The sequence below is a fragment of the Rhinichthys klamathensis genome, unplaced genomic scaffold, assembly GCF_029890125.1.
Source record: "Rhinichthys klamathensis goyatoka isolate OS25496 unplaced genomic scaffold, OSU_Roscu_1.1 h1tg000269l_1, whole genome shotgun sequence".
Lineage (NCBI taxonomy): Eukaryota > Metazoa > Chordata > Actinopteri > Cypriniformes > Leuciscidae > Rhinichthys > Rhinichthys klamathensis.
The window spans coordinates 2,363,726-2,389,847 of NW_026606789.1; the positions used below are offsets into that span (position 1 = coordinate 2,363,726).

A 26,122-nucleotide genomic window follows, 5' to 3' on the forward strand; every position below is an offset into this window, starting at 1 on the left:
AACTCGCATCATGTTTATTTTTCTTCATTTGACAAAAAGCACAACACTTTGTTTTTATTGTGAGTATACAGAAAAATAATATACACTAAACAGGATCGACTGATGTATAACACTTACATGTAAGATTAAAATCAACAGAGTATTTTGAGTCTCTTTTGCACTGATAAGAAAAAAAGTCTGCCTATCGCGCCGGCGCGATAGCCGACCCCAGGGGGTTAAAGGATAGGAGACAAACAGAGGAATTGGTTTCATAATGGATCACAAGTTGTCCGACATGGGCAGCATTAGCATAAATGCTCTATGCTCTGTGCTTGATTGGGTAACTTGACTGTGTAGGAGCTGGTAAATTCAGCTTTGCAAAAAAAGCTCAGCTGTCAGCGACCACTGTGCATTAATGAAGCCATGGATTACACCCCTCTTGTTCAGACATCTTACAATCGCAGACATCACTGAGGAGCTCTTCAACGCCAATTTACTAGCATGTTTTGAAGGCCCCTGGTGCCTGTGTCTTTCCCGAGGCGAGGCTGTGTTCAGAGAGCGGCAGCCTGTGGTGCACCGCTGAGAAGGTGAACAAATGTGAGTGAAAACGCTGAGGGATTTTTTTCATCTTTTGACAATTAGGCATGAAGCCTGCTAGGGACATCTTACTTCACTGTCTCTCTCTGGTGCTGGGCGCTTAATTGGCCAAGACAAATTGGGTTTTAGCTGCTGTACTGAGCAAGTAGAGGATAATTAGATGCACAGAAGAGTCTACCGTATAAAGATGACATATACAGGCAGATGTGTCACACTTAAGTTACTTTGAAGTTCAGGAAAATGTGTCAAGACCACACACCAAACAATTAATGAAACTGGGAAGTAAATCGAGCCACAAAACCCATGTAATAATCTATTTTAGAAATAGGGTTGTTAAAACCTTCTCCTCATGAGCCTGAGTGATTAGTTATTTAGAAAATGGCTCTTACTGAGACGTGTGGTCTCTCTGTTAAATCACTCTACTGCCTGGACCTCTTTTTGGTTTTGACATTATGACATTTTATGGTTTTCTTAACTGAGTAATGTGACTGGATTAATTTCTTTTTGTGTTGTCTAAATAGCTCCACAGTAAAATGACAATAAATACTGGTAATTGCCTAACAAAAATGCACTTAAGACTGAATCACCACTTACAAAGCAGCAGATCAGAGTCTGAAAAAGCACTCCGTTCAGCAGCAACGTTTTATTGAAGAATCTACATTGCTGTTTATTTGCATCTCGTCTGGTTCTTAAAAAGTGACCAGATGATAAAAAAAATCATGACTGAATAGAACAAGTTTTACCATGGACCGAATAAAGTAGCCTACCATTTTAAGTGTCAACACTTCTACACTATTTCGATAAATTCAATTATGACTGCTATTGTTTGTATCATTGATATGTGATATGTGTGTAAAGCACTTTGATAAAAACTTGCTGTTTTTAAAAAGTGCTTTATAAATAAACTTTGACTTTGCTAAAATCAATTACCCATGCAAGAGACAAAATTATTTCTTAGTATTAATAACACATTTTTGTTTAGCGTATTTAAACCTTACTGTATTATTTAATAATAATAAAGCAACTCATAATGTAATAAATGCACATAATGTAATCATTTTTACATTATGAGAAATGTATTAGATTACAAACTCACCAAAAACTATTGTCATACTGTCATAATTGTAATAGCTTTTACAAAAATATATATAAAAAAATATTAGTATTCTCTTAGTGCATTTAACAAAAAAAATCTAAATCTAGTCTTAAAATAGTCTGTTGCAAAATGAAACAGATTTAAATATGCATACAATTATTATTACTATATTTTTATTAAAGCATTTGTATTCCTTTACAGTACATTTTAAACATCTAAATCCAGTCTTGGCCTGTCTACAAAATCAACCAATTACTGATACTACTGCTATTATTACTACTACTTCTATACATAAGGTATTCATACTGTCAAATGACAGTGTTAAATACCAACACTGTGTACAAATGTTGTAAAAAAACAACAAAAAAACCTCACAGTATCAATATAGCAATGAGGTGTGTGTGTGATAGATCATGCTATTTGCTTCAGCCAATGGCAGCATGGAGTGTAAGTTAAGCAAACATTACTTCACTTTAATACAAGTTACAGCAAAACAAAGCCTGAAATGTACATCAGAGGGCATATGTTGAAAAACACAGTACAACATTCAATCATGTACAGTAGTTATAAAAAGTCTATACACCCCTGTTAAAACAGTTTGGTTTTGTGACGTAAAAAGAGAGATAAATAAAATTAGAACTTTTGCACATTTAATGTGAAATTACAACCTATGCAATGCCACTAAAAACTAAAACTTCAGAATTACCTAATCACGCTCACGTGTAATAGTATACGCCTGTATTCACCTGAAGTGACACTGAAGTGACACGAACAGCAGAGATTTATTTGATGTTCAGAAAGATGTTTTTTTTACATCTTGGTTGCACGCTACTACAAGAGCCATGGACCACAGAGCTTACAAGCATCAACGGAATCTTATTTTTGAAAGGTATCACTAAGGTGAGGGGCTGCAAAAAAAATTCCAAGGCATTAGATGAACCATAGAACACGGTGACAACAGTCATCAACAAGTAGAGAAAGCATGACTAGGGCTAGGACACGTTAATTTTTTTTCCATTTCGATACCGGTTCCTGAACGATACTTCTTTCTATACCAATTTTATGAAATCAGTTTTAACAAGATTACATTACATATTACCTAAAAAAATAAATAAAAAATTGTTTTTACATTACATTAAAAAAAGTAGACATTTCAAACTTTTTATATGCCTATTTCTCATGTCTGTGAGGAAAGTAGCCTATACGCTGAGTTTCGGTTAATTTATGACGCGTTCCAGTTCCTCTTGCAGTCGAAGATGGAGCAACTTTCTGCTCTTAAGTTTACTTCGTGCACTGTCAAGTGCTTCATCAGATTTGTCATGTTGCTGGTCTTGGCAGCAATTATCTTGTCGCAAATATTGCATTGCGAGCTGTTTGCATCGAGCCTGGTGAAACGTAGCCACACTTTTGATCTTTTCCATCTATGGGAGTTGGGATGCTTACACACTACAGCCTCACGTGTGAGCCACGTCTCTGGGCGTAACTGCCGTAAACTAGTGTTTTTCCTTGATGCCTCGCCACAGCCAATCATGCTGCATGCTTATTAGCTCACTGACGTTGACGAGATTAACCCATTAGTTATCGAAATTTGGTACCGAACGACAAGACATTTTTTGATACTCGATGGTATCGAGGCAATTAGGTAGGTGCCCAAAAATAGTATCGAACTCGATACCCAGCCCTAAGCATGACAAACAATGACAATTGTCAAGAACGTTTTCCCTCCAAAATTGATGAGAAGACAGAGAAAACTGGTCAAGGAGGCTGTAAGGAGGCCTACAGGCAACATTAAAAGAGTTGCAGCTCTTTCTGCCAAGTACTGGTTGCTCCCTACATGTGACAACTATCTTCCATTTTCTCCATCTGTCAGGGCTTTGAGATGCAAGACTAAAAAACATCCAAGCATAGTAAACTTTGCAAAAACATATTCAGTCTCCAAAAGCATGTGGAAATGTGTTATGGTCTGACAAGACCAAGATTGAACTTTTTGGCCAAATTCGTAAAAGGAATGTTTGGCACAAAAACAACAGCACATCAGCAAAAGAACACCATACCCATGGTGAGGCATGGTGGTGCAGCATCATGCTTTGGGGCTGCTTTTCTTCAGCTGGGACTGGGGATTTAGTGAAGGTGGAAGGAATCATGAATAGCTCAAAGTACAGTATCAGTCGATTTTGGAACAGAACCTTCTGACGTTAGCTAGAAAGCTGAAAATTAACAGAACTTTCAGCTTTCGGCATGACAATGAGTGGGAAAATATCGAGAGTCGAGATGTGCCAAGCTGATAGACTCCTATCCAAACAAACAGAGTGCTGTAATAAAATCAAAGGGTGCCTCAGTTAAGTATTAGTTCAGGGGTGTGAACACTATGCAGTTAGTGATTCCAAGTTTATTTTCTATTTGTCACTTTGGCTTTCAGTGCATTGCATAACCCAATAATGTTTTTATAGAGATGCTTTAAATTTTTCTAGATGACTAATCTGCCCTACAAAGGCAAAAGACCTTAACTCACTAGAGTGTGGAACTGAGAAAAATGACTTTAAAGATTTTTAGTTGTCCCGCCAAATTAATTATAGGTAGGACACTGAAAATCTGCCAATTAGATGTTTAAGTAATGAAAATTATCTACATAACAAAATTTTGAGCTCAAACTTGACTTTTGACCACTATTTTAAAGTTACTGTACTCTGCCTTTGTATTGTCAGCAAAAAGTGAGAAGTCATGCCAAGGCAAAAGGCAGTAACTTCCACATTATCAATATTTGGTTGCTGATCACCATTAACAAAATCATTATAGTAACACCTGTATAAAATCTAGTGATCATGGCATTTATTTTATATGATTTAAAATTACCTAGCCTTCTAGTTATTGTGCTTTGGTTGCATTCTGGTGGCCCAATTAATACATTAGACATGACAAAATACCTCCATAGCGGTAAAGACTAAAGAGTATCTTCAAGTGGTACCGAGTGGCATAAGACTTGCTAAACACGTATTATAATGTAATGTAATGTAATGATCACGATAAAACAGATCCTCGTGCACATTCGACCCGGAGACTGGTTAATAGCGGTGGATCTGAAAGACGCATACTTTCACAGGCGTTTACCGAGATTCGTGTTCGAAGGCGTCATGCTCCGTTCACGAAAAGTAGCCTACGCAGTGCCTTACCCCTTAGGACTCAGTAGGGAGCGCGTTCTGGACTACTTAGACGACTAATGCATTTATAGCACAACCTTCTGTGTTCTGCGTCTTTTCAGTATGCGTTGGTTTCAGCTGTCTGCCCTATTATTGTGCGTGCACTTCGCTCGTCCCGCGGATTTATTCCTGACGCTGTGTTTTGTATGCATGCTTTTAACAGCTGTTCTGATGTTGTATGCACCAGCACTTCTTGCTTCATTATGTTGTATGCGCCAATATACCCTTGTTGCTTCATTATTATCACTCTGTGATATTAGTCCCGCGTCGGCTCGACCGTGTTCAGGGCGGAGCTGAAGGCGCCGGCGAAGTTTTGGCACTCTGCCAGCTAGATGCATGATTGTTTCAACCAGGTCCGGTACCCGAACTGGGTGAGGCGGGGCTTTAGTTCTTTGTTGTATTGACCTGATTCGGCATGTGTAACATTTTTCTGTCAACTCTGCATATATCCTTCGCAATCGATATTGCACGTTTGTCGATGGAGCGGGTTAAGAGCATAGCCTACTAAATGTTCTGACCGCATTAGTGCAGGACAAAGCTCTGAGGACATCAGAAGTTACAGGGACGGATGGTAGCTGTACAAAGTACACAGGCTACATCGTAATTTCAATTTTAATGGAGAGTAAAACAAAGGCAGAACACCGTATAATCTGATAGGTAGCATTATTTGATAGAACGCCAGCACAGTAACTTCATATTGACGCGCGGCTAAACAAAGGCAGAGTGCCGTAACTCAATATGAGCGTTCCAAAACTAAGCCAAAGAGCCGTAACTGGTGTTACGGTGTTCTGCCTTGGTTTCTCATGCTTTTGGAAGTTACGGTTAAGACAAACCATTATTTTCTCGAAAAAACAACGGAATTGACTCAAGATACTTATCCACATGATAAAGGAGGTCTTGAATGTGCCAAAAATATCAATAACTCATTTTCGACCAAAAACGAAGTTACGGTCTTTTGCCTTTGCACGGCAGTAATACATAAACAATAATGAACTAAAGAATTACACAGTTGTCAGGTTTATGCTTTGGTTCTAGTTTCATTGTTTTTTTAGTTAGATATTTCTAGGTCCTTATTTGTTCCCATAGATTCTAATTAGTTCTACACCTATTCTCAGTTCTATTAATTGTCTCCCTCATGTATTTAAGCTCTTAGTTCTCCCCAGGTCTTTGTCTTGCGATAATTTGACGTAACAAAACGTTGTATGTTTGGTTTGTGTTTGATCTTCATTGTTCCTGTACTGTGAGTATTTTTGGATGTAAATTAAAGACTTCTAAATTGTAGACAATTTTGTTGTGTTTACTGACCACCAGTACGTGACAATAGCTAAAATTAATAAATGTAAAAAATAAATCGTAGAATAAACAAGTTATGACAACCATTTGAATCACTATGTCTCAAACATGATTATAAAACGTATAATTACAATAACTGAAAGCTGAAACTTAAATTTTATTTCGTGCATAAATCTTAAAATGTTTTTCTTGGTTAAAGTGACTCAAAATAATGGAACATGTCATAATCACAAACATTTTAATGAAACTGTTGTTCACAATGTAGCTTAATTAGCCTACTTTACTTTTAATGTAATAGCTTATTTTACATAAATCTATTAATACCCTTTGTGCTCAAATTTATTACATTGAAATAATTATTATATTGTAAACATTGTTTCACTTATACATTGTGCTGGTATTACCTTATGAATTGTGATTACATCAAAAGTTTCTACAGTGTTCATAATGTAATACATATATCATACAATAACCTATTACATTATCTGAACATTTGTTATTACATTGGAAAATCGTTATTACATTGAGCTCAAGATTTTATTACATCTTGACAAATTATTATAAACATTTTATTACACTAATAATGTAATACCAATTACATCATGTGCAGCTATTACATTATGCTTTCTTGTTACTTTGAGTTGCTACACAGCTTCCACATAAAACACATCACTAACCCTCCAGATGCATTGATTTTCCATTTTCAGTTTTTTTACTCAATGCTAATTTTACTGATAGCTAAGAGCACCTGTAAGCTTAAATCTGGAATAAGGGTCAGTTACATTGTGAACAGTGTGTGTGTGAACTTACAGTGTTTAATGCGTTAAGTGTAGTGTCGTCTCGTGAGGCGGCGAGGCAGCCGTCCTCTGTTGACCCCCCATCACACATCCCTGCAAATGCTGCCATGCTCCTGACAACCAGAGAAAGGGAATATTGATGAAGTCCAAGCTAACAACAACACATTGTATAACACGACTAAAATGCGGGGTGAAGGTAGGGCTTACCTGGCTGCCCGCAGGTACATGAGCAGGTCACAGTCGTTGACCCCAGGCATCCAGACCAGCTCCTCATTCTCGGTCACTGCCTGACCTCCAGGAGAGGGAAAGGGCTGGAGCTCTGGCAGCTTGGCCTAATTTGGCAAAGCGCAGAGGGGACAGACAGCTGCAGTCACAACACAAATAGCACTAGTGATGAGTGCTAAATATCAATTTTCAAAATCATTTAATCTCTGTATGCATCAAGCCGATGGAGGGGTGCGAACAATCACGGGTTCGCTTGAATCAAAGAGGCAACTAAACATTTAGCTTCCCCTTGTGTGTATAAATATTACGTTTAGACTTTTGAAGGTGATATTGACGCAAGACGTAGGTGGTTACCAGGGCGCTGCTATGCAGCTGCTAAGAGTGGTTTTTAGTTTGTTATTAGGAGGTTGTGGGAGGCCTAATGCCAAAGTATGAGCAAGCATAATTAATAGATATACACTACCATTTTGTTTGGGGTCGGTAAGAAGTTTTTTTATGTTTTTGAAAGAGGTCTCTTATGTTCACAAAGGCTGCAATCGTCATTTAATTACAAAATACAGTAAAAAAAAACAATAATATTGTGACATTACTATTTAAAATAACTTTTTCTATACTTGTCACATGAACCTTCAGAAATTCTAATATGCTGATTTGATGATTTTTATCAACAGCACCCTTTATTTGAAATAGAAATCATTTGCAATATTATAAAATAATTTTTAGAAAAAGACCTATCTAAAGATCAATTTAATGCATCCTTGCTGAATAAAAGTATTTTCTTTAAAAAAAAAAAAAGTTACTGACCCCAAACTTTTGAACGCTAGTGTAAAATAAGGGAAAAATAAAAAAAACATGGAGATGGCTTTGAATAGTGTTAGCATATTTTTACCAATATTTCTTGAACACTGTGTCCTGAAATCCTTGACTAAATCCCTTCAGTAGAATGTTGCCAGAGTTAAATACAAAAATCATGTGCTCAAATAAATCTTAGTGCAAACCTCAAAAGTAATTTCCTAACTTTCAGATCCGGCCCGGGTTGGATCAATATCCATGGTGTGCTAGCCTGTAATAGCCGGCCCTGTAGAGCCTTATTACCGAACTTCATCTAAAGTCATTTGAAGTAACCCTGGGCAGAGGTCCTGCCACTGGTTCCACTCCACATGATAACTCGAACGGATCTCTGGGAGAATATACACTATAAAACCTCTGACATTAATTGCCGGTGGTACTCTGTCTTTTTCATCGTGTGCCATCTTCTTTAGCGATCTTCCTTTTGGCTTTTCAATTTCAGACCACTGTGACCGTTCCTAGTTCCCATAAAACACTGTTGAATGTTTCTAATAAATCCCACATACACAGAGCAGCCAATTTCCAAACACACTATTCCATATGAGTGCTGCACTGCATGAAAAACCCATTAAGCATCTTCTTGAATGCGCTATGAGGACACGTTCAAGTTAAGTATGCAGGTGACAGAAGACCAGCAGTAATATCCTTGAGCTTGTCAATCAAGCCACTGCTTAATATGAGCTTTGGAAATCTCTGTTCAATCCACACCACACGCATTGTCAGGGAAGACAAGGTTTCAGATAACATCCTAAGCATTTGTAAAGAAACATACCTGGTGACTGGGACCGACTCGAATCTCCCCTTGTGTACTGTTTAATCGCCTGAGAGAAAAGGAGAGAGAATGAAAGAAAAATTAATTGGTTGTGTGGTTTATGAAATGTCATACACTGTGTTTAGCTATTTTTAATATATAAGTGTCGTAGAGTATAGAAAATGTGTCTGAAGTGAAGTGTTGTGCTTCATACATTGGAGATTGACATCCGTAGTTAGTACTCAAATTGTATTAGCATTAAAAGCCCAGATTGTTAACCTTCAGGCTATAACAGCCTTTTAGCAGCTTTCTTTACAGGTTTTTACCTCTCCAAAAACATTTTCAATGCCCTGATGGTGCTTTTAGTGTATTACATGGCTTTAGCAGCACATTCAAATAAATCACATCAATGCAAGATTCACATTAATGCACAATAGAGCCTAAGAGGAAATGGTGTGGATTTAAATCTATAGACCGAACAAAGGCGGCGAACAGCGCAGTTGACGTTTCTCATTGTTTTTGTGGAGGTACACTACAAAAGCCCCCAAAAGACCAGATGATAAGCAGGGGGAGAGGAGCCCTGAAATGGCTGCTGTTGCAAACCCATGGCAGTAACCATGGCAACTACAATTTAATAATAGTGTTCCGATCTCCAGCTGCAGTGGATTAAAGAAAATGACAAGATGTTCCTTTTGAAAAGCCTTCCCCGCTCTGTTGCCACGGCAACAGCACTGATTTTCATATAGCCAGGCACAGAGCGGGGCCCAGAAACTGTCACTATGATTTGCGTCCAGAGTAGCTCTCACTCCACCGCCGGGCTGGCTGCCCGAACCTGGCTGCAAAGTGAGGAGAGGTTAGGGCCTCAAATCATATCCCTCCTTCATCTGGGTACATTTCATAAACAACCCCTCTCTCTCCCTCCAGCATGATCCACTAAAAACACAAGCTCTGTCAATGGAGGAAATTCCACACTGAAGCAAATATGGAAGACAGATGAAGAAAAAGCAGACAGGCCTGCATTAAAAGCGTTTCAACATTGAGCTGTTTAACGTTTTAAGAGTCTGATTCTAATGCTCACGACTCCTATAATGAAAGACAAATCCACATGAAATAAATTGCAAGGCAAGCATTAATGCGCTCTTGTCTGAAACTGAATCTGCTGCGAGATGATGGCGATAGCGGAGGGGAGAAATCACTCGGCCGGGTTCCTAAACATTCTGCAGGCTCTGCATTTTTGGAGGGTCTGAGTTAGGCAGCAAAGCACACAAGAGCCTTGATCAGCCTTGACAGTGATCTGAGAGCTGCCACGCCACAGTTAGATCGCAAACAGCACGTATTGCAAAGAAAAATCTCTCCAAAATGCGTCAAGAAAATATGAAAAATGTAGCCAGTGGAGGACAGCTAAACCATTTTTTTTCTATAAAATTATTACATATGAATAGTTACAAAATATAGGTTACAAGAGGATGTATTAAGATTAATGCTACAACATTAGCATTTAAAAATGACTATTCACAGGATCACGGTTTGTCAAGATTTAAAAACTTGTTCCATTAAGATTTTGAATTCCAGAACTTTAAATTATAATTATATGCATTTAAACTTTTTCATTCAAATTTTGCCATTGTCTGCTAAATCCATGAATTCTATTGTTTAACCTACAGGAATATTTTAATTTGACTATTAAAAGTTTGAATAATTGAATAATATGAATAAAATTTTATATACATTTTCCTCGCTCTCTCTCTCTCTCTATATATATATATATATATATATATATATATATATATATACACACACATATACACACACACACATATATATATTTCATGGACTTTTGTGTGTGTGTGTGTGTATATATATATATATATATATATATATATATATATATATATATATATATATATATATACACACACACACACATACACACACACACACACACACACACACACATATACATACATACACACACTCCACGAAATGTTTAACTGGTTTACTATTAGCACAGGCAAATATTAACTTGGATTCATGATTAATAAAAAAATAGAGAATCTGTATTTTAATGAGTCATGTCCTTTTCGCAGGTGTAACTAGGACTACCGGGCAAGCCTGACATGTCGAATATAAACATATACACTTTGTAACAAACTATTTTGTAAATTCCTTTTGCACTTAGTGGGTATTCTGTTGAACTGAAAAAACTCTTTGACCAGATGATGAAGTATAGAGTTCATCTGAAGCATAGAGTTAATCTGAAGCGAGTTTAATAAGAGACTGACTTAAAAAGTAAAACAGCAACATGTGTGAACACTTATGCAGTGACACTTCCTGGCTTGACATCCTTTGAATCAAAAGGTCAGAAAATTGCACTGGAAGGGCAAATGAAAAATATCAGCATGATATTCCTTAGTCACGTGCCTTAAAACATTTAAGATCAAAACCTCAGATCAACGCATTTTAACTTGGATAGAATAAACAGTTTATAAACTAATGTTTATGAAAAAAAAAAAAACAAGGAACAACTCCCAAATACACTTATTATACACTACATCTTTAATTACATCAGTATCTCTAGCACATGAAGCGCTGTCAACAAGCACAACATCCTGCATATTTTGACTCGACCACGAGCACAGCAATCAAGCCTAGCCCCGCCCCCTCCATCAATATCCCCCAATCACCGCACGACTTAGGGACTCTCATCATAACACATTGCATAAATACAGCAAGCGCTTCAACAACTTTATTTACACACCGACTAAACCCCTTTAAAACATAGGAGGCTTTGCATTATACATTTGAAACTATCCTACGCCATGACATTCCGACTGTAATCACAGCATAGCGTATTGTCAATTCATAATAGGAGGATTTTATATTCAAGTCTAAAACAAATGAAAGTGGAATATCTTATATCGGACAATTCGCACTAGCGTGCGTGCAAACCCGCTTTATTTCACCCGCTCAAAGCACTAATGATGAAAGCACACAGCGTTGACATTAGCACAGACGGCTAATGCTACTGACAGCAACACAAACAACCGGACAGCACTGTCAACGCGATTTAAAGCACGGACAGCTATTTTCAAGACAAACACGTATATAGAATTACAACAGGCGCGCGAGGCGGGTACGTCCAGAGTGACGCACGCCGATATCTTAACAGGTGAAGACGAGCATGCTAACGTACCTGCGCGGACTGAACAGGTCGTCCATGTCGGAGCCAGAGCTGCGGTTTGATTTGACAGAGTGAGAAGGAATAAAGTGTCCTCTCGCACCTATTTGTGTAGGTACTCAAAATGGAGGCTCAGGCATTCAGTCAGCTTTTACACTGAGCTTGTGCCGTGACCGACAGACAGCACTGAGCATGTGCCGCGACCTCACACACATACGCAGAGGAATCACAGCCCATCTCTCCTGCTCACACACACCATGCTGCTGCTGCATACCAAACAAGCGGGAGGAGGGAGTGGAGAGGGCGATAGACTGTGATTGAGTGGGGGACCCGTGAAGGGGGCTCCCAACCAGCAACAGTACACCATTGCTCCTGTTTATCCGCCACAGCATCTTATATCCCTCAAATATCCCCTTTCTTCTCCCCGGGCTCCTAATGCACCCCATTATTGGAGCATCACATGACTATGGTAATGGGTCCTAATGTAATCCTGCTTTTTCCCTGACACAACAGCATACAGGCTATGATTGTTATACACAAAGGAATAGGGGATTTAACTATTCATTCCCATTACGCTTGAACATTTAATAGAGAAGCGTGAAACAGGTTTTTTTTGTCAATATCGTATGTTTAAATATAATTATTGCACATCATCTGCAAATAAAAGCATTTTATCATCACCCCCCCCCCCCCCCCCCCAGCATTAGGGTACATATAAATAAAGGCAAATAAATAATGACTTAGTAAATAATAATTTTGATTAATTCAGTACATTTTTGGGTGAATGATTCCTTTAAGATTAAATCTGGAGATGAAAATATTTGCAGTCCTCTGAGTCTGATGCAGCATTTCATATTTACACTATCCTAATTAAAATTAATTTGCAGATGTGGTTTGGATTTCAAATGTTTAAATAATCTTTGTATGCTTAAATACATCTCAGATTACATCAATTACATTGGTTTTAAATTTGAGCGTCTAAATAGTCCATTTTTATTCAAAAATAAGTAGCCCACAAAAAGAAATACAGCCATTACAAAAGACAAGTCATTGTCCTTTAAAACACTGTAACGCGAGTGCACCACACAGAGACAAGGCCGTAAAACATTCAATGGACATTCTTAGAGCAAAAACGGGATTGCTACAGTAAGTAATAAACTGTGAGAGGTGTATTAAGTTACATTATTTATACTAGAAACAATGTGACTAGCATTTCAAACTCGCAGTGAAAAGCATCATACAAAATCCATTTCCTGTCCTTTCAGCTGTATTGGTATTTTAATTCATCATAACATGCACTTGTGAGAAAATTATGTCAAAGAACAAACACAGCGTAAAAAACAACTAATTTCTTCTTAAAGCAAGCAAGCCTAAAATCAGACTCCAAGAAAAACCAAATATTATATTTTAATGCTATTAAATTAATTTTATGTTTAAATATAAAAAACATTAATGAATCTTAAATAAAGTTATTATATACACACTACCATTCAAAATATTTTTTTTAAAGAAATAAATTAAGGATGCAAAAGTGACATTAAAGACATTTATAATGTTACAAAATATTTACATTTCAAATAAATGCTGTTCTATTGAACTTTCTATTCATAAATGTATCCTGAAAAAAGTATCACAGTTTCCACAAAAATATTAAGCAGTTTTCAACATTGATAATAATAAATATTACTTAATCACCAAATTAGCACATTAGAATGATTTCTGAAGGATCAAACATTAACCCCAAACTTTGAATTTATGTTCCATTTATAATGGAAAATTAAAGCATGATAAAATTCCCCAAAACGCTGGAGATGGAAAATAAAACTCTACATGCTTGTCAAAGACAGGCTATAAAACAGATGCCAGTGTCCTTGATTTAATCTATTCAGAACTGCCTTTATGCATTATAGGACAATTTAGAGTGAATACAACAAAACCAGACACTGCATACCTGATAAGAATCACAAAATCTCTATTTGTAAAATATTGCAACAGAGGATCTGAAGACAGAACATGCGTGAAGAGGACTGATTACTGAAGTCAGTAAAGGCTTACCTGGTTTCTGGGTTATATCCTAAGATGTAGAAGAAAGAGTCGATTCGTGCTTTGAACTCCCTGGCAGCAAATATGTCAGAAAAGTGTGAAATGTTACATTTCCCCCTGCAAAGAAATAGAGCAAACAAATCAGTGTCATGGTGCAAATACATTTCCAGGTTTACTTAAAGGAATAGTTTACTCAAAAATGAATATTTTTTCATTATTACTTACTAACCCTTATTTATATTAATATTATATTTATTGAATCCATATAATATGGATATATGCTGATCCAAAACTATATGCTGTTTTGTCATCATTTTCCTCCTACCTTTGTGTAAATAATAATCATTTTTATTTTGGGGTGAACTATGTCTTTAAGAGACAGTGTCTGATAGCCGACACGTCTCGTCTAAGCTATTGCTATAGGTTTGTAAGTGCGGGTAATCTTGCGGGTTACAGTATTCCTGTATAGTTGTTTTATTAATGCCCTTTCCCTTCATCCTGTTAGACAAACAAAAGATACCGGACACCACAGGATTTTCAAGAAATGCAGAGCGAACAAACTCTATGAATTGTGACATTTTTACAATGCCCCCCTTCTGCACTTTACATTTTCGACAGCAGGGGCCATCAAAATAATAGGCATCAGTGTTTTTGCACTGGTTCAATACCTTCCTCATAAGATGAAAGGAACATGAGGTTTGGAGCAGGAATTACGACATGCTAGCGGAATTCACTGAGTTTATCTAAAGCCCTGTAATAAGTCAAATCAAAGGGGTCTCTGTGCAGCAGAAGTTGCAGCTAATTTGCCCTGAAATCAGTGGTTCAGAGCTGTGCGCTGCCTCCAGATGGTTTCAGTTAAGAGAGAGGAAAGGAAAGGAGGGAGGAAGAGAAAGAGAGAGGCGAAAATACATCACTTGGGTAAAGACAGACTGAAAAGGTCTGGTTTCTTGACAATAAGCATGCCTGTACTCTTTTTCCTGAGCCTCGTCGCAAAAAAACGTAATTGCTTTCAGTAATGCTTTGCATGCAGAATCGCTGTGAAATGGTTGTCTGTACTGAGACAGCTACTCCTGTAGTGAACTGAGAGGATCAAAATGTCTGTTTACAGCTCTTAAATACTCAAGTCTTAGATCCCAGAGCATCTGTACCTGCCAGAGGTTTCTTTATGACCATAAATCATCAGAGCTAGTGCTGGCTTTTAAAAGGAATATTCACAATTTATTGCTGTAACCATTAGACTAGTTTTAGAAGTTGCCAGTATGAGTATGACACAGAGTATGAATGCCAGTATAAGACATGTTTAATAAATTACATTTATAAAAAATGTATTGATTAAAAACATTTTTTTTAATTGCAATTGTAAGTTTGATTTCCACAGAGCAGTTTAAAATGCTTTTTTAACTGAATCATTTCAAAACTCAAAGTAGCTACTTGTTTGCACTATCCAAAAAGGCCCTATGCAGAATGTTTCATATATTTAAAAATTAAATATAAGAATTTTTATTATTGTAATTCAAAAGGACACTATGAAGGATTTTTGCATATATATATATAAAAAAATATTTGTTGTCTTCATTTAGTAAAAAAGACTTTCACTTCCAGTAAACATTTTGAATCTAATTGACTACACTTGATGGGATATCACAGGTCTTTTGATTGGAAAAAATGAAACATAAATATTGATATAATCGTCAAAAGGCACAAAAAAAAAAATGTATAGAGATTTTATTTTCCTCTATTTAGAGAACTCTTATTAGGCAGGTGCTGATACTGCTGTGGGTAAAGTGATTGAATTCCTGACCACAGTTGAATTTAATTGTGTGTGTGTGTGTGTGTTACCTGAGGGCAGCAGCATGATAAGTGTCCACATAGTCTGAGATGAAAAGCTCTCTGCTCTTAACCACGGGATCAGTAATAACCAGCTCACGACCAGAGTCTGGAGAAAGAGACAGAAAGCAGACACGGAGCGTGAGAGGCATCCAGACTGTCGCTAATAAAAACACGCACACATAATAAACGCATGCGCGACACAAAAGAAACCAGACAGATGCACAGACACTTGCATGCGCAGCTATGCAATATGACAGCTATAGACTTATAGACTATGACAGTAACAGTACAGCAGCTCTTGGAAATAAACAATAAAACTGAATAAAATTAAGCAATGGGTTTCAATTCATCAACAACAAAAAAACATTTAATGCAAATGGAAAGCTGCATTAGATGCTAAATTGTATATTTATGGCCTTTCAGGCAGATATTTCCAATGACAAATGTCACAAAGATCCATACAGACAGTGTTTGATGAAAATTTGTCTTCAGATGGCATTACCACAAATTACAATGGCCGCCATGTCAGACTAGTCAGTGGTGCAGCAGGTGGCGGCTGCTGCTCTCCAGAAGCCTGGCAGAAATGCAGGCCTTCTTAATGCTTTATTAGAGTGCGGCGTGAATCAAAGTGCCAAAGACCCAGCCAGGCAGACCCCCTCAGCCTGTTATTACTGCCTGATGTGTGTATCAAGCTCAGATTTGCTGCTGATAGTCAGGAGAATGAGAGCTCCGAGGGCACATTACACTGAAAGTTATTTGCACTTCATGGCACCGCTGTCGCTCTTGAGGGAGCGTTACCAGGGAAACAAGGGCAGGAGGGTGGTATTTTTTTCTGAATCCTCATTTATTTGAGATGCCGTTCTCTATGAAACTTCACAAACCAATAACCAGGGGTGGTTACATAAATGAGAAGGACTCTTCAAACAAAGTTCTTTGTGTTTGTTCGACCATCACACACACATACCGTTCTCATTGTTGCGGTCCTGCACCAGGTGCTGGTAGACGGAGTCAGGTACCTCAGACTGGCGGTAATACCATTTCACATTCATTAACAGATGGTCCCGTTTACTCTGAAAGAGAAAAATAAACATTCTGTAAAATAAACAGATATTGTTTGTTTGTTCACAGCGTCTCAAATTTGGCTCTTAGCAAACGTGAGTCTGTGCCACCACTGGGTTTATAGTTCTAGTCGTTCCGTGCCAAAAGCTCTTGGTGGAACAAAGTCAATTAAAAAGGGATTGAAAGCATTTCATTCATTAATAAAGTAAATGGCTCCATGATTATGTGTGGGAGGGAGGTGAAGAAACATGGATGGGGCATATTTATGTAACTAAAAAAAATCAGAGCAAAAAAAAATAAAACTGAGGCCAGCTTTGTCTAGCTAAACACATCAGTTGCCGCTCCCCTCTTTTCCACAGCTGCACTTTGAACTCTGCCACCCGCTGTCTATCCAAGGGACTGCACACAGTGCCAGTTTGCTTCAGTACCACATAATGACCAGCAAGTGGCAGCACTGAGTCATGTCCAGACCTCCCAGAGGCACTTCCAAGAGGGGCCAGAGAGGGGGAAGAAAAGGGCAAAGCACTGTTTTTATTCCCTGACATGAAATATTTATTATCCTCTCACACGAAGCCAACTGACCATTCAAATGGTTTAAAAGGACATTAAAGAAACCACAGCTCAGCAGACGCTGGCGACAAGACCCCCGGAGCAGCGGCCAGAAATCACAGTCATCTTTAACATGACTACAGATTACCACATTCCCCACAAAAGGCCGAGTGTGTGCCACCGCGCCAGCCTAGTGGAAAAAAAACATCCAGGGTGGATGAGAGAGCCAAGGGTCTTTTTTTATTGAAAGCCTGATTCACTTCATGGAGCTCTGGCTTCTAAAAGGGGGTGGGGGGCTGAGATCATTGTAGAGATATTTCAAGACTCCTACCTTTTCTGAGATCACTGGAAAATATTAGGAGAGCAGAAATGAAAATACAGAAATGTTCAAACAGAATTCCATCTTTTCAAATTGCCCACTAAACAAGGTCAAAGTGAAAATTCTTGGCATTAAATACCATGAGTAAGAGTAATCTAGGCTAAATTAAAATGTGTGCTGATGTGGTATTGTTGAGATGGTTAAAACCCAATTTAAATGAGATTAAAGGCGCTCTCTGTAACTGGGCCACTTGTATGTGTCATCAGAGGTGTTGTCAGTGCTTATTACACCGCAGATGGGGAGACAACCTGTGCTCCTCCAGGGTATTTCAGAGCTTTCAGTGCCTTGGTTCAGCTCCTGCATTAACATTAACCCTATAAAACACTGAGTTTAAACATGAATAAACACCTAAGGCTTTGAGAACAAATGCATAGTGTTTGATAAGATATTTGTGCTGTCCAAACAGATCCCTGTGGCCGAATCGTGCAACCTTTCCTGTCGCTCTAGAGCTGGAAATTACTGTTTCATTATCAGACCCTAATTATGTTTGCATGTTACACTGAACAGATCACTGTGCAGAATCAAATTATCAAGATAAGCACTATGAGGCGGAGAGAGGCAGCGGTGAGGAGCCTATTACAATTACAATGCTGAATTGATTAGTGACATTCCACACAGCATCCCCTTCCTTCCCCGAGTTGCTCCTCATCCGGCTGATCCCAGCACATCTTAAAGCCAGCTCTCCAAACACATGACTGAATTAAGACTGCTCGAGGGGCCTGCCAGCTCACTTATAAACTAGGTCTCAGTCAGTGATGGAGACACTAAAGGGAGAGATTTCCCCTCCATCAGAGGACCGAGGCATACCACCAATGTTCCCTCTAATTTTTTTTCTTGCTGAGCAAAACTTTTTCCTATTGGGCGGACATTTTTTGCCACCTGAGCAAAAATATTCTTTATACCTGACCTGTACAGCATACGTAGAAACACAATGGTTTCGACATTCAGTTGTAACTTTTAACTTGAATGTGCCATTTCTATTTTATTTGACCCTTGATGTAACTTATTGGTATTAAATCATATTTTCGAAAAACAAGCAGTTAATTAAGAAGTCACTGAAAGCACATTTTAGGTTACCTGATATTTTTTTTTACAGTGCTGTTAACTGTACAGTCTTTACCAAGAAATCCTATGAAAAATAATTTACAAAATCTTCTGCAGGACAATTCAATTCTTTACAATAATAGAATATAGTATGAAAGAAAATTAAGCTGTTACACTGAGATGGTTTGGGAAAACCATAAAGTGTTTTTGTACAGTCAATTCATTGTGTACAGGAAGCATTAAACCATCAAAGTTAAATTATTGTTTATTGCTTATGAATTTCCAATATTTTCTTTAGCAGGGGGTTTCAAACCTTTTAATGGCAAGGAGCCCTAAACAATACCCTTGTGAGATTCTTTATTTAGGCTTATAATATAATAAAATATAGGCCTAATATAATATAATATAAAAAAAACGAATTTAAGTATTTGAAGTGATATAATATATCAGTTTAAATGCTTCAATTTGTTTACATATTATATTATTATAATATGAAAACAAACTGAAGCATTTAAATAGATCTAATAGCTAAATATTTTCAAGAAAAGTGAATGTGAACTCTTTTATAATCTAACCATCCCTGAAACTCCCCCACACACAAAAACATCTATTTAAACTAATGATGTATTTTGAGTTTGCACGAGGGTGTGTGTGTAATTGTTACCGTTCTGTGTCCATCAACCGTTATTTCCACCACTTTAATCAAACCACTCTTCTTTAAAACATTATGATGTGATTTTATTTCACATGTCTTTGCGTTTCTCGTTGCCTCTCATATTGAGCTATCTGGTCCGCACACACGACTCACTGCCAATCACACGCGCTCACATCGTTCTCTTTCTATGAAACCTGTAAACTGCATTCACAAGTTTTCACTCAATAGCGGTTGACCAGAGCACTGAAATTATTTCTCACTTAAACTACAATCAAATGGATTTCCCCACACATTTTGCATCAGTCCTCTGCGTGGCATTTTATTCTTTTCTGCGCGGCCGCCGCTTCAGAAGTGCGCGGTCGCGCACGCGCGCAGCTTAGAGGGAACATTGCATACCACAGGAGAACGGAGGGGGTAGTGGTGGTCTGCCCGCTCTCTCCTTCACTCTATAATGGCTGTGCTGTTTCCTTTGTCTGTTCGTTGAGCTCTAAAGCTGGGAGTCTATCTATCTATCTATCTATCTATCTATCTATCTATCTATCTATCTATCTATCTATCTATCTATCTATCTATCTATCTATCTATCTATCTATCTATCTATCTATCTATCTATCTATCTGGAGCAAAATGCACAAGAGAAACACAGATCCAATCCAAACACGCCTATTGTAATGCCCAACACTACATTCATGATATAACCACGACCTAAAGAGGGCAGAAGAGAGAAGTGAGAAATGTTAGAAGCATGGGTGATGTATGAGACAAACAGCGCGGGCAGCACTAATTACAGCACAGCCAGTGTAAGAGTCCAGTGAGAGTGCTATAAGAGGCTGAAGCTGGACTTTATGAGGTCTGGCCAGAGGGGGAACAGAGCAGGGTGGAGTCTACCAGGGGTGTTAAGCAGACTCCACCGGCACGCCAACAGCTGGGCTTTCCACAGGGAGCTACTGTGCTAATAATAACCTGATGTGTGGCACACATCACAGAGAAAAGATGTGTGAGGACTATTCATTAGTGATGTGAGAATTAAAGAGCTGCACACAGAAGCGGGCTCTTGAGCCATGCTTGGACGGAGAACCGAGGTGGTAATGAGAGGAAAATTACACGAAGTGAATGCTTGCGCACACGCCGTTTGAATTAGTCACGGTTTATTACATGCTATTGCTGAAGGTACCAACTTGGATACAACCGCCGTGGCATAACCTCCCACCCCTGTGACCTGACGCTGCATGTTGGCGGCTGACATTTTGTCTGTTTAGCGTAATCATTAAATATGGCGGCGGCAGCTGCAGCAGCGGTGGCAGGTCTTATCTGCAGCTTGAAGCGGTCACATGGCTCCCACATTAACAGGAGAGGGTAAAACAACCACAGCCCAGGCCCTCGCACTCTCTTCTCTCACAACCAACCCGCAGCTAAGCAAAGCCAGACCCTGAAGCTCTCCACCTAGAGCACATTAACAGGAAATGTGTGTTTATTTTCAATTTCAACGTTGTGCTTTTCTGTCATCCGGCACCAGAACTCTCTCCGGTTTTCTTAACCAAACCGGGTTCAGACTGCAGAGGAACCGAAGAAAAGCAGGGCTTTTCACACTTCCTGGAGAAGGTGGTTGTGGAAAATGGTTTCTTGAAGGCTTTGGCCCGTGATCATGTTGCAGGAAAGGTATGCAAAGAATCCAAATGGCTCAAGTGCAGAAATTCAGGCTTGTTTTCCCGGCATGCATACATGTTGGTGGCATCGAGGGGGACAGATCTATGCTCAACAAAACGTAATATGATTAGTGAGGAGCAGGCAGACAGGAAGGGCTCACTCTCTCAAGCATGATGGATGTGCACACAGAGACCGTTTCCGCCCATAAGCTTGCTCTCTCTTTAACTGCCTCTCAGACATAGACCAGACGCAGCTCTCTCCATATACACACACAAGCACTTCCATCTGGACCTCAGCTCACAGCTGTATGTGCCTGAGTGACAAAGAGAGGAAAAACACGCAGTTGTAGGCCCCAAAACAGACCTGTGAACAAAAAAGTCCCATGTGAACAAAGACATGTAGCATGCTCTTCCCTTTTTTAATAAATAAAGAAAAGGAAGAGTCTCAAGTAGACTCCTTTCGGCTCGAGCAGTTGAAGAACAAATGTGCTGCCCTGCCACCGTCAGACTGAAACTAATAATGGTAAACAAGTGCTGATGACATGTTTCTCCCCTGCAAAAGCCTGTGTACAGATTACTCCTCCGCCTGTCTACAAGCACAAATGGAGGGAGGGAGAGAGTCACAGCTGTGATGTCGGCACAGTCAGGACCTTTATGCTGCTAAACACCGGGCCCCTCTCTCTCCCTCTGCTGTTTAGATATTAAATCTCGACTCGCTTTGAACAAAGTCTGCCCATCTGTCAGCCACTCTCTATATTGGATTTGATGAGCATTAGGCAGTTCAAAGGGGGAGATTTTTAGTGTAACAAAACCAGGATAAAACTGCACACCCCCCAACCTTGTGACACCAATCCACTCATGTGAGCTCTGCTCCAAAACCTGGTGAAGCGATCTAGGTAACATTTTATGGCATGTTCTCAACACAAAGGCAGACAGCACCATTATGCAACCCTACTAAGACGTCATTTTAGCCTAATTCTAAAAGTCGGTCTCAGAACCAAGTGAGCTGCTTCACCGTCTACCGCCTACATTAGAGCTTTCTAACCGAAATGGAACCTCAATAGTAAACGTTTGGGAACAAATCTACATTGGTAGCTTGTCATAGAAAGCATTGCCCAAACAAAGAGCACAAGAATAAAGGCAATGTGATTGGAATGACATTGTACTTTAATGTAAACTACTGTTTGGACGGTAAGATTTTTTCATTTTCTTTTGCTCACCAAGGCTGCATTTATTTAACCAAAAAATACAGTAAAATTATTCTGAAAAAATATTACAATTTAAAAGGACTGTTTTCTCTTTTCATATTTTTGGCAAAGCTGAATTTTCAGCAGCCTTAACTCCAGCCTTCAGTGTCACATAATCCTTCAAAAATCATTCTAATATGATTTCATTCTTATTATTATCATCAATGTTGAAAACAGTTGTGCTGCTTAATATTTGTGTGGAAACATGACACATGATTATGTAACATGATTTTTTTTTTTCAGGATTCTTTGAATAGAAAGTTCAAAAACAGAAATGATATGAAATAAAATGCTTCCTACTGAGGCTGCTCACTCATTTGGCGGTGACTAGAGTCGTGCTGGGTGTACAAATAACGCTAATTAAGATCTCACTGCTACATCCATTACACCAGACTCAACAACACAGCAACACTTATAACACTCAACTCTCTGCACTTCACATAATCTCCCTGTCTCCATTTCCTCGCCCTGATTCTTGATCTCACAGGCTATTTCCTGTAGCTGGCCGTTGGGCGATATCACGTCAGGTGTGTTTGATATGAAGAGGCAGTGGCTGTGATGTGTATCACAGCGTGTGTTGGGTTGCTACACACAGCAGGTGTGACCGGCTCATATCCCTTCCCCCCTTTTCCTCTTTCAAAACAGTTTTTTCCCCTCACTCAACCCCCCACCTGGTACTCAAACTCTTCAGTTACTGACTGAATGCTGGGGGCTGGACATGAAAGGAGGGGGTGTTTCCTGAGACATGATTGACAGCAGTCTCCAGGCAAACAATGGGTGGAAAGACAACGTTAATATTTAAAAGGTTGTTATTGTATTGCAATGGAGAAACACTTTTTCCTTCACGAGACAATGATGGTACAGCTCTATTGTTCTCATAATGTTTTGTTGTGGGAGACATTAAAAGATGCAAACCAAACCAGAGGCATTTTTTCAATATGCTTAAAACAATGTACCATAAAAATGAATGCTTTTATCTATAAGAAACAATCTGTAAAACATGTTTGCAGACTGATAAGATACCCGCATAATTTCTAAAATAGCTAAATACAGACAAGTCTTTCTTTTCCTTCAGTCATGGTTGTTTTTGAGTGATCCAGACAATAGAAGGAAATGAAGAGCTCTGAATACAGCTATCGATAACAGGCCAAATCATACAGCTTTGCACACACACACACAAACATTCAATGCCGCTGCTCAATCGACAGCGCCCAGACAAAATTAATCACATTCCACACAATATGTGCATTTGCAGCCTGAACAATTTAATTGTATTATTTTGCTGTATCCAGTCCCATCCAACACAATAAATAAACATAACGCCTTACTATTGTATAGATGCCCCTCGGTACTCGACAAACAACAGTGCAAATTGTCTGATTCATAAATGATTCTTATGAGCAGGTTCTTTTAATGAAATGGTTAAAAAGATTCACAAACTCTTAAAAATTACTTATTGCATACGTACAGAATGCTTATTGAATTAAGTTTTGACTTGCCTACTGACTGAAAATGTGTACATAACATCCAAGAGTTTTGCTGTAATGTAAATCAAAAATAAATTTAAATATTACAAAAGTTGTAATAAAAACAAAGTGTAAATTAGGTTAAAAAAACGAATAATGTATTCAAAAATATATTTAATATGCAATTAAGACCAGTTTTGGAGGGTGATCATTTAGCAGCCAATTCAAAGTCTCTTGTTACCATTGGCGAATTCATTTTCCTCTGTTGCATAGTTTTAGATTTGACCTCTTCCTTCGTCTTGGGTAACATCTTATCTAAAACCTGACTGTGCCAGCCATAAATGGCTGCTGACAGCATAGATTTATGGACTGAAGCAGTGCGACTTGGAGGAGAATGCCTGCGAGCTCAGGGGACGCCGGATCTGTGTTCCTGACCTCAATGGTCACTGTCGTAGTATAGAGTTACTCCATAAGTCTACAGCTCCCTGACACAACCTTGTCACACGGCCGGTGAGATAATGTACTACAAGAGCACAAGCCTGGCGAACAGCCTTCAAGAAATGTGAAACATCTCAAAACATTTGAGCACAAAGGCAAAACACATGAGCCTGTGAGCTTATCCAGTCCTGAAATCTGTAGAGAGCGACGGCGGATCAGTCGCAAAAGCAGCGGACTCAGTTTAGCCTTGAGTCCCTGCTCATGTCTCTGCACTTCCTGAATGAAAGCAGAGAGAGAGAGACACAATGCGCTGCCTTGTTAGTGTGGCCTAATGACTGGGTCGTTTCACTTGCCGGGGAGGGGAGCAGCCATGCATTCATAGATAAACACAGACAGGATCATGGTAGGGTGAAAAGGGCTGAAGCACAGGGAATGGTTGCAGCAAGAGTTAAACGAAGAAATAGCATGTTTACGAGACTGACGTATGAATGAAGCACACAAGCAGTGGGGCCTTTTTGTTAGGATACAGAACACAGAGAGAGAGAAAAACAAGCCATGTATGTGTTTAAATGTGAACCATGCCTGGTTGGCTGGTTAATCCCAGCATTGAGGCTGCAGCATGGGCCGCTGAGCAGTGCCGGGTGTGATGGAGCGCGGTAATGGAAGGCAGGAAATGAGAAGTCCTGGTTAAGCCACGGCTAATCGATCAGTGTGTTTGGGCTAGAGCGAGCCAAGCTGATGCAGGGAAAGTGGCTTGTGGTAACAGACGCTGCGCAAACCCTTCCTCTCTTTTCTGCGCAGCTGTACTCTAGCACAATGGTCTTTGTTCTGCTCTAGCTCTAATTGCTCCGTTGATTCACTTGGGTTCTGATTATTTGATTGGGCTGATTACAGCGTTCACCTTTCATTGGTCAGTGTGCATGTGGCTCGATGATTGTGGACTGAGTACAAGAGCAGGTTTTGTATATGTGAAGCTGTTTGGGTTTAGGTGAAATAAAGAGAGAGAGAGAGAAAGAGAGAGCAAAAGAGACTGATTTAACTCTGCCATCTCCCACATTGACTCGGCTAACAGCAGCTGATGGAAATAAAAGCTCCAAAACCTAGTCTCCTGTCTAGCAAGATAGCATTTAAATTAAAAATAATATCATCATTTACTCACCTTTGTCATTGTAAATCTATATGACTGTCAGTGGATCACAACTGTTTTTGCCAACTGAATTAAAGCCAATGGTGTCCAAAACAACACTAGAACCCATTTATTTCAATGACCAAAGAAAAAAAAGAAAGAAAGAAAACGACAAGTGAGTAAATAACGAAAATAATTTTTATTTTTGGGTGACTATCCCTTAAAGTCATCATAAGCACCTACCGCTATAACAGCTGTTCTAAAAGGTATGCAGCCACTTCATCCTGCCTTCTAAGACTGCTTGTTTTGTTCAGATTCTAAGGCAGCATGAATACTTTGCGGAAAAGCTGATCCCAGTATTCACAGCAACAAGGCTCTGTGTTCATATTTCATTAAAAAAACAAAAAAAAATAGTTTAATCTATTTATTGTTATACCAAGGCAACAATAATAAGACTAGATTGTGCTGAGAAATTAAACTAACATTTTTTAAATAATACCTGACAGTGCATTAACAGCCCTAAAATACAAATACATAAAATAAAATCACTGATAGAGTAAAAATACTGAAAATGACTATACAGTGGCATTCAAAATTCAAAACCATAATATCTCTACTTATGAGGTTTCATTTCAGTGTGTATGCTGCTCGGTTTCCTACGCAGACAGTAGACAGCAA

At 38.8% G+C, this 26,122-nt stretch overlaps 1 protein-coding gene across 3 annotated transcripts in view; it reads right to left on the bottom strand.

Moving 5' to 3' along the window:
* Window positions 1–26,122, bottom strand: part of rerea (arginine-glutamic acid dipeptide (RE) repeats a) — a 124,731-nt gene that overhangs the window by 36,106 nt on the left and 62,503 nt on the right. For 2 of the 3 annotated variants that reach the window (XM_056268126.1, XM_056268125.1), the window contains exons 4-9: window positions 16,800–16,905; window positions 15,845–15,941; window positions 14,018–14,122; window positions 8,806–8,854; window positions 7,167–7,291; window positions 6,973–7,072 (exon numbers count right to left, since the gene is read on the bottom strand). In XM_056268126.1, the coding sequence (XP_056124101.1) occupies window positions 6,973–7,072; window positions 7,167–7,291; window positions 8,806–8,854; window positions 14,018–14,122; window positions 15,845–15,941; window positions 16,800–16,905 (582 nt within the window). Of the gene's footprint in view, window positions 1–6,972; window positions 7,073–7,166; window positions 7,292–8,805; window positions 8,855–11,977; window positions 12,219–14,017; window positions 14,123–15,844; window positions 15,942–16,799; window positions 16,906–26,122 lie in introns of those variants that run through there. The other variant, XM_056268127.1, reaches the window with a different exon arrangement.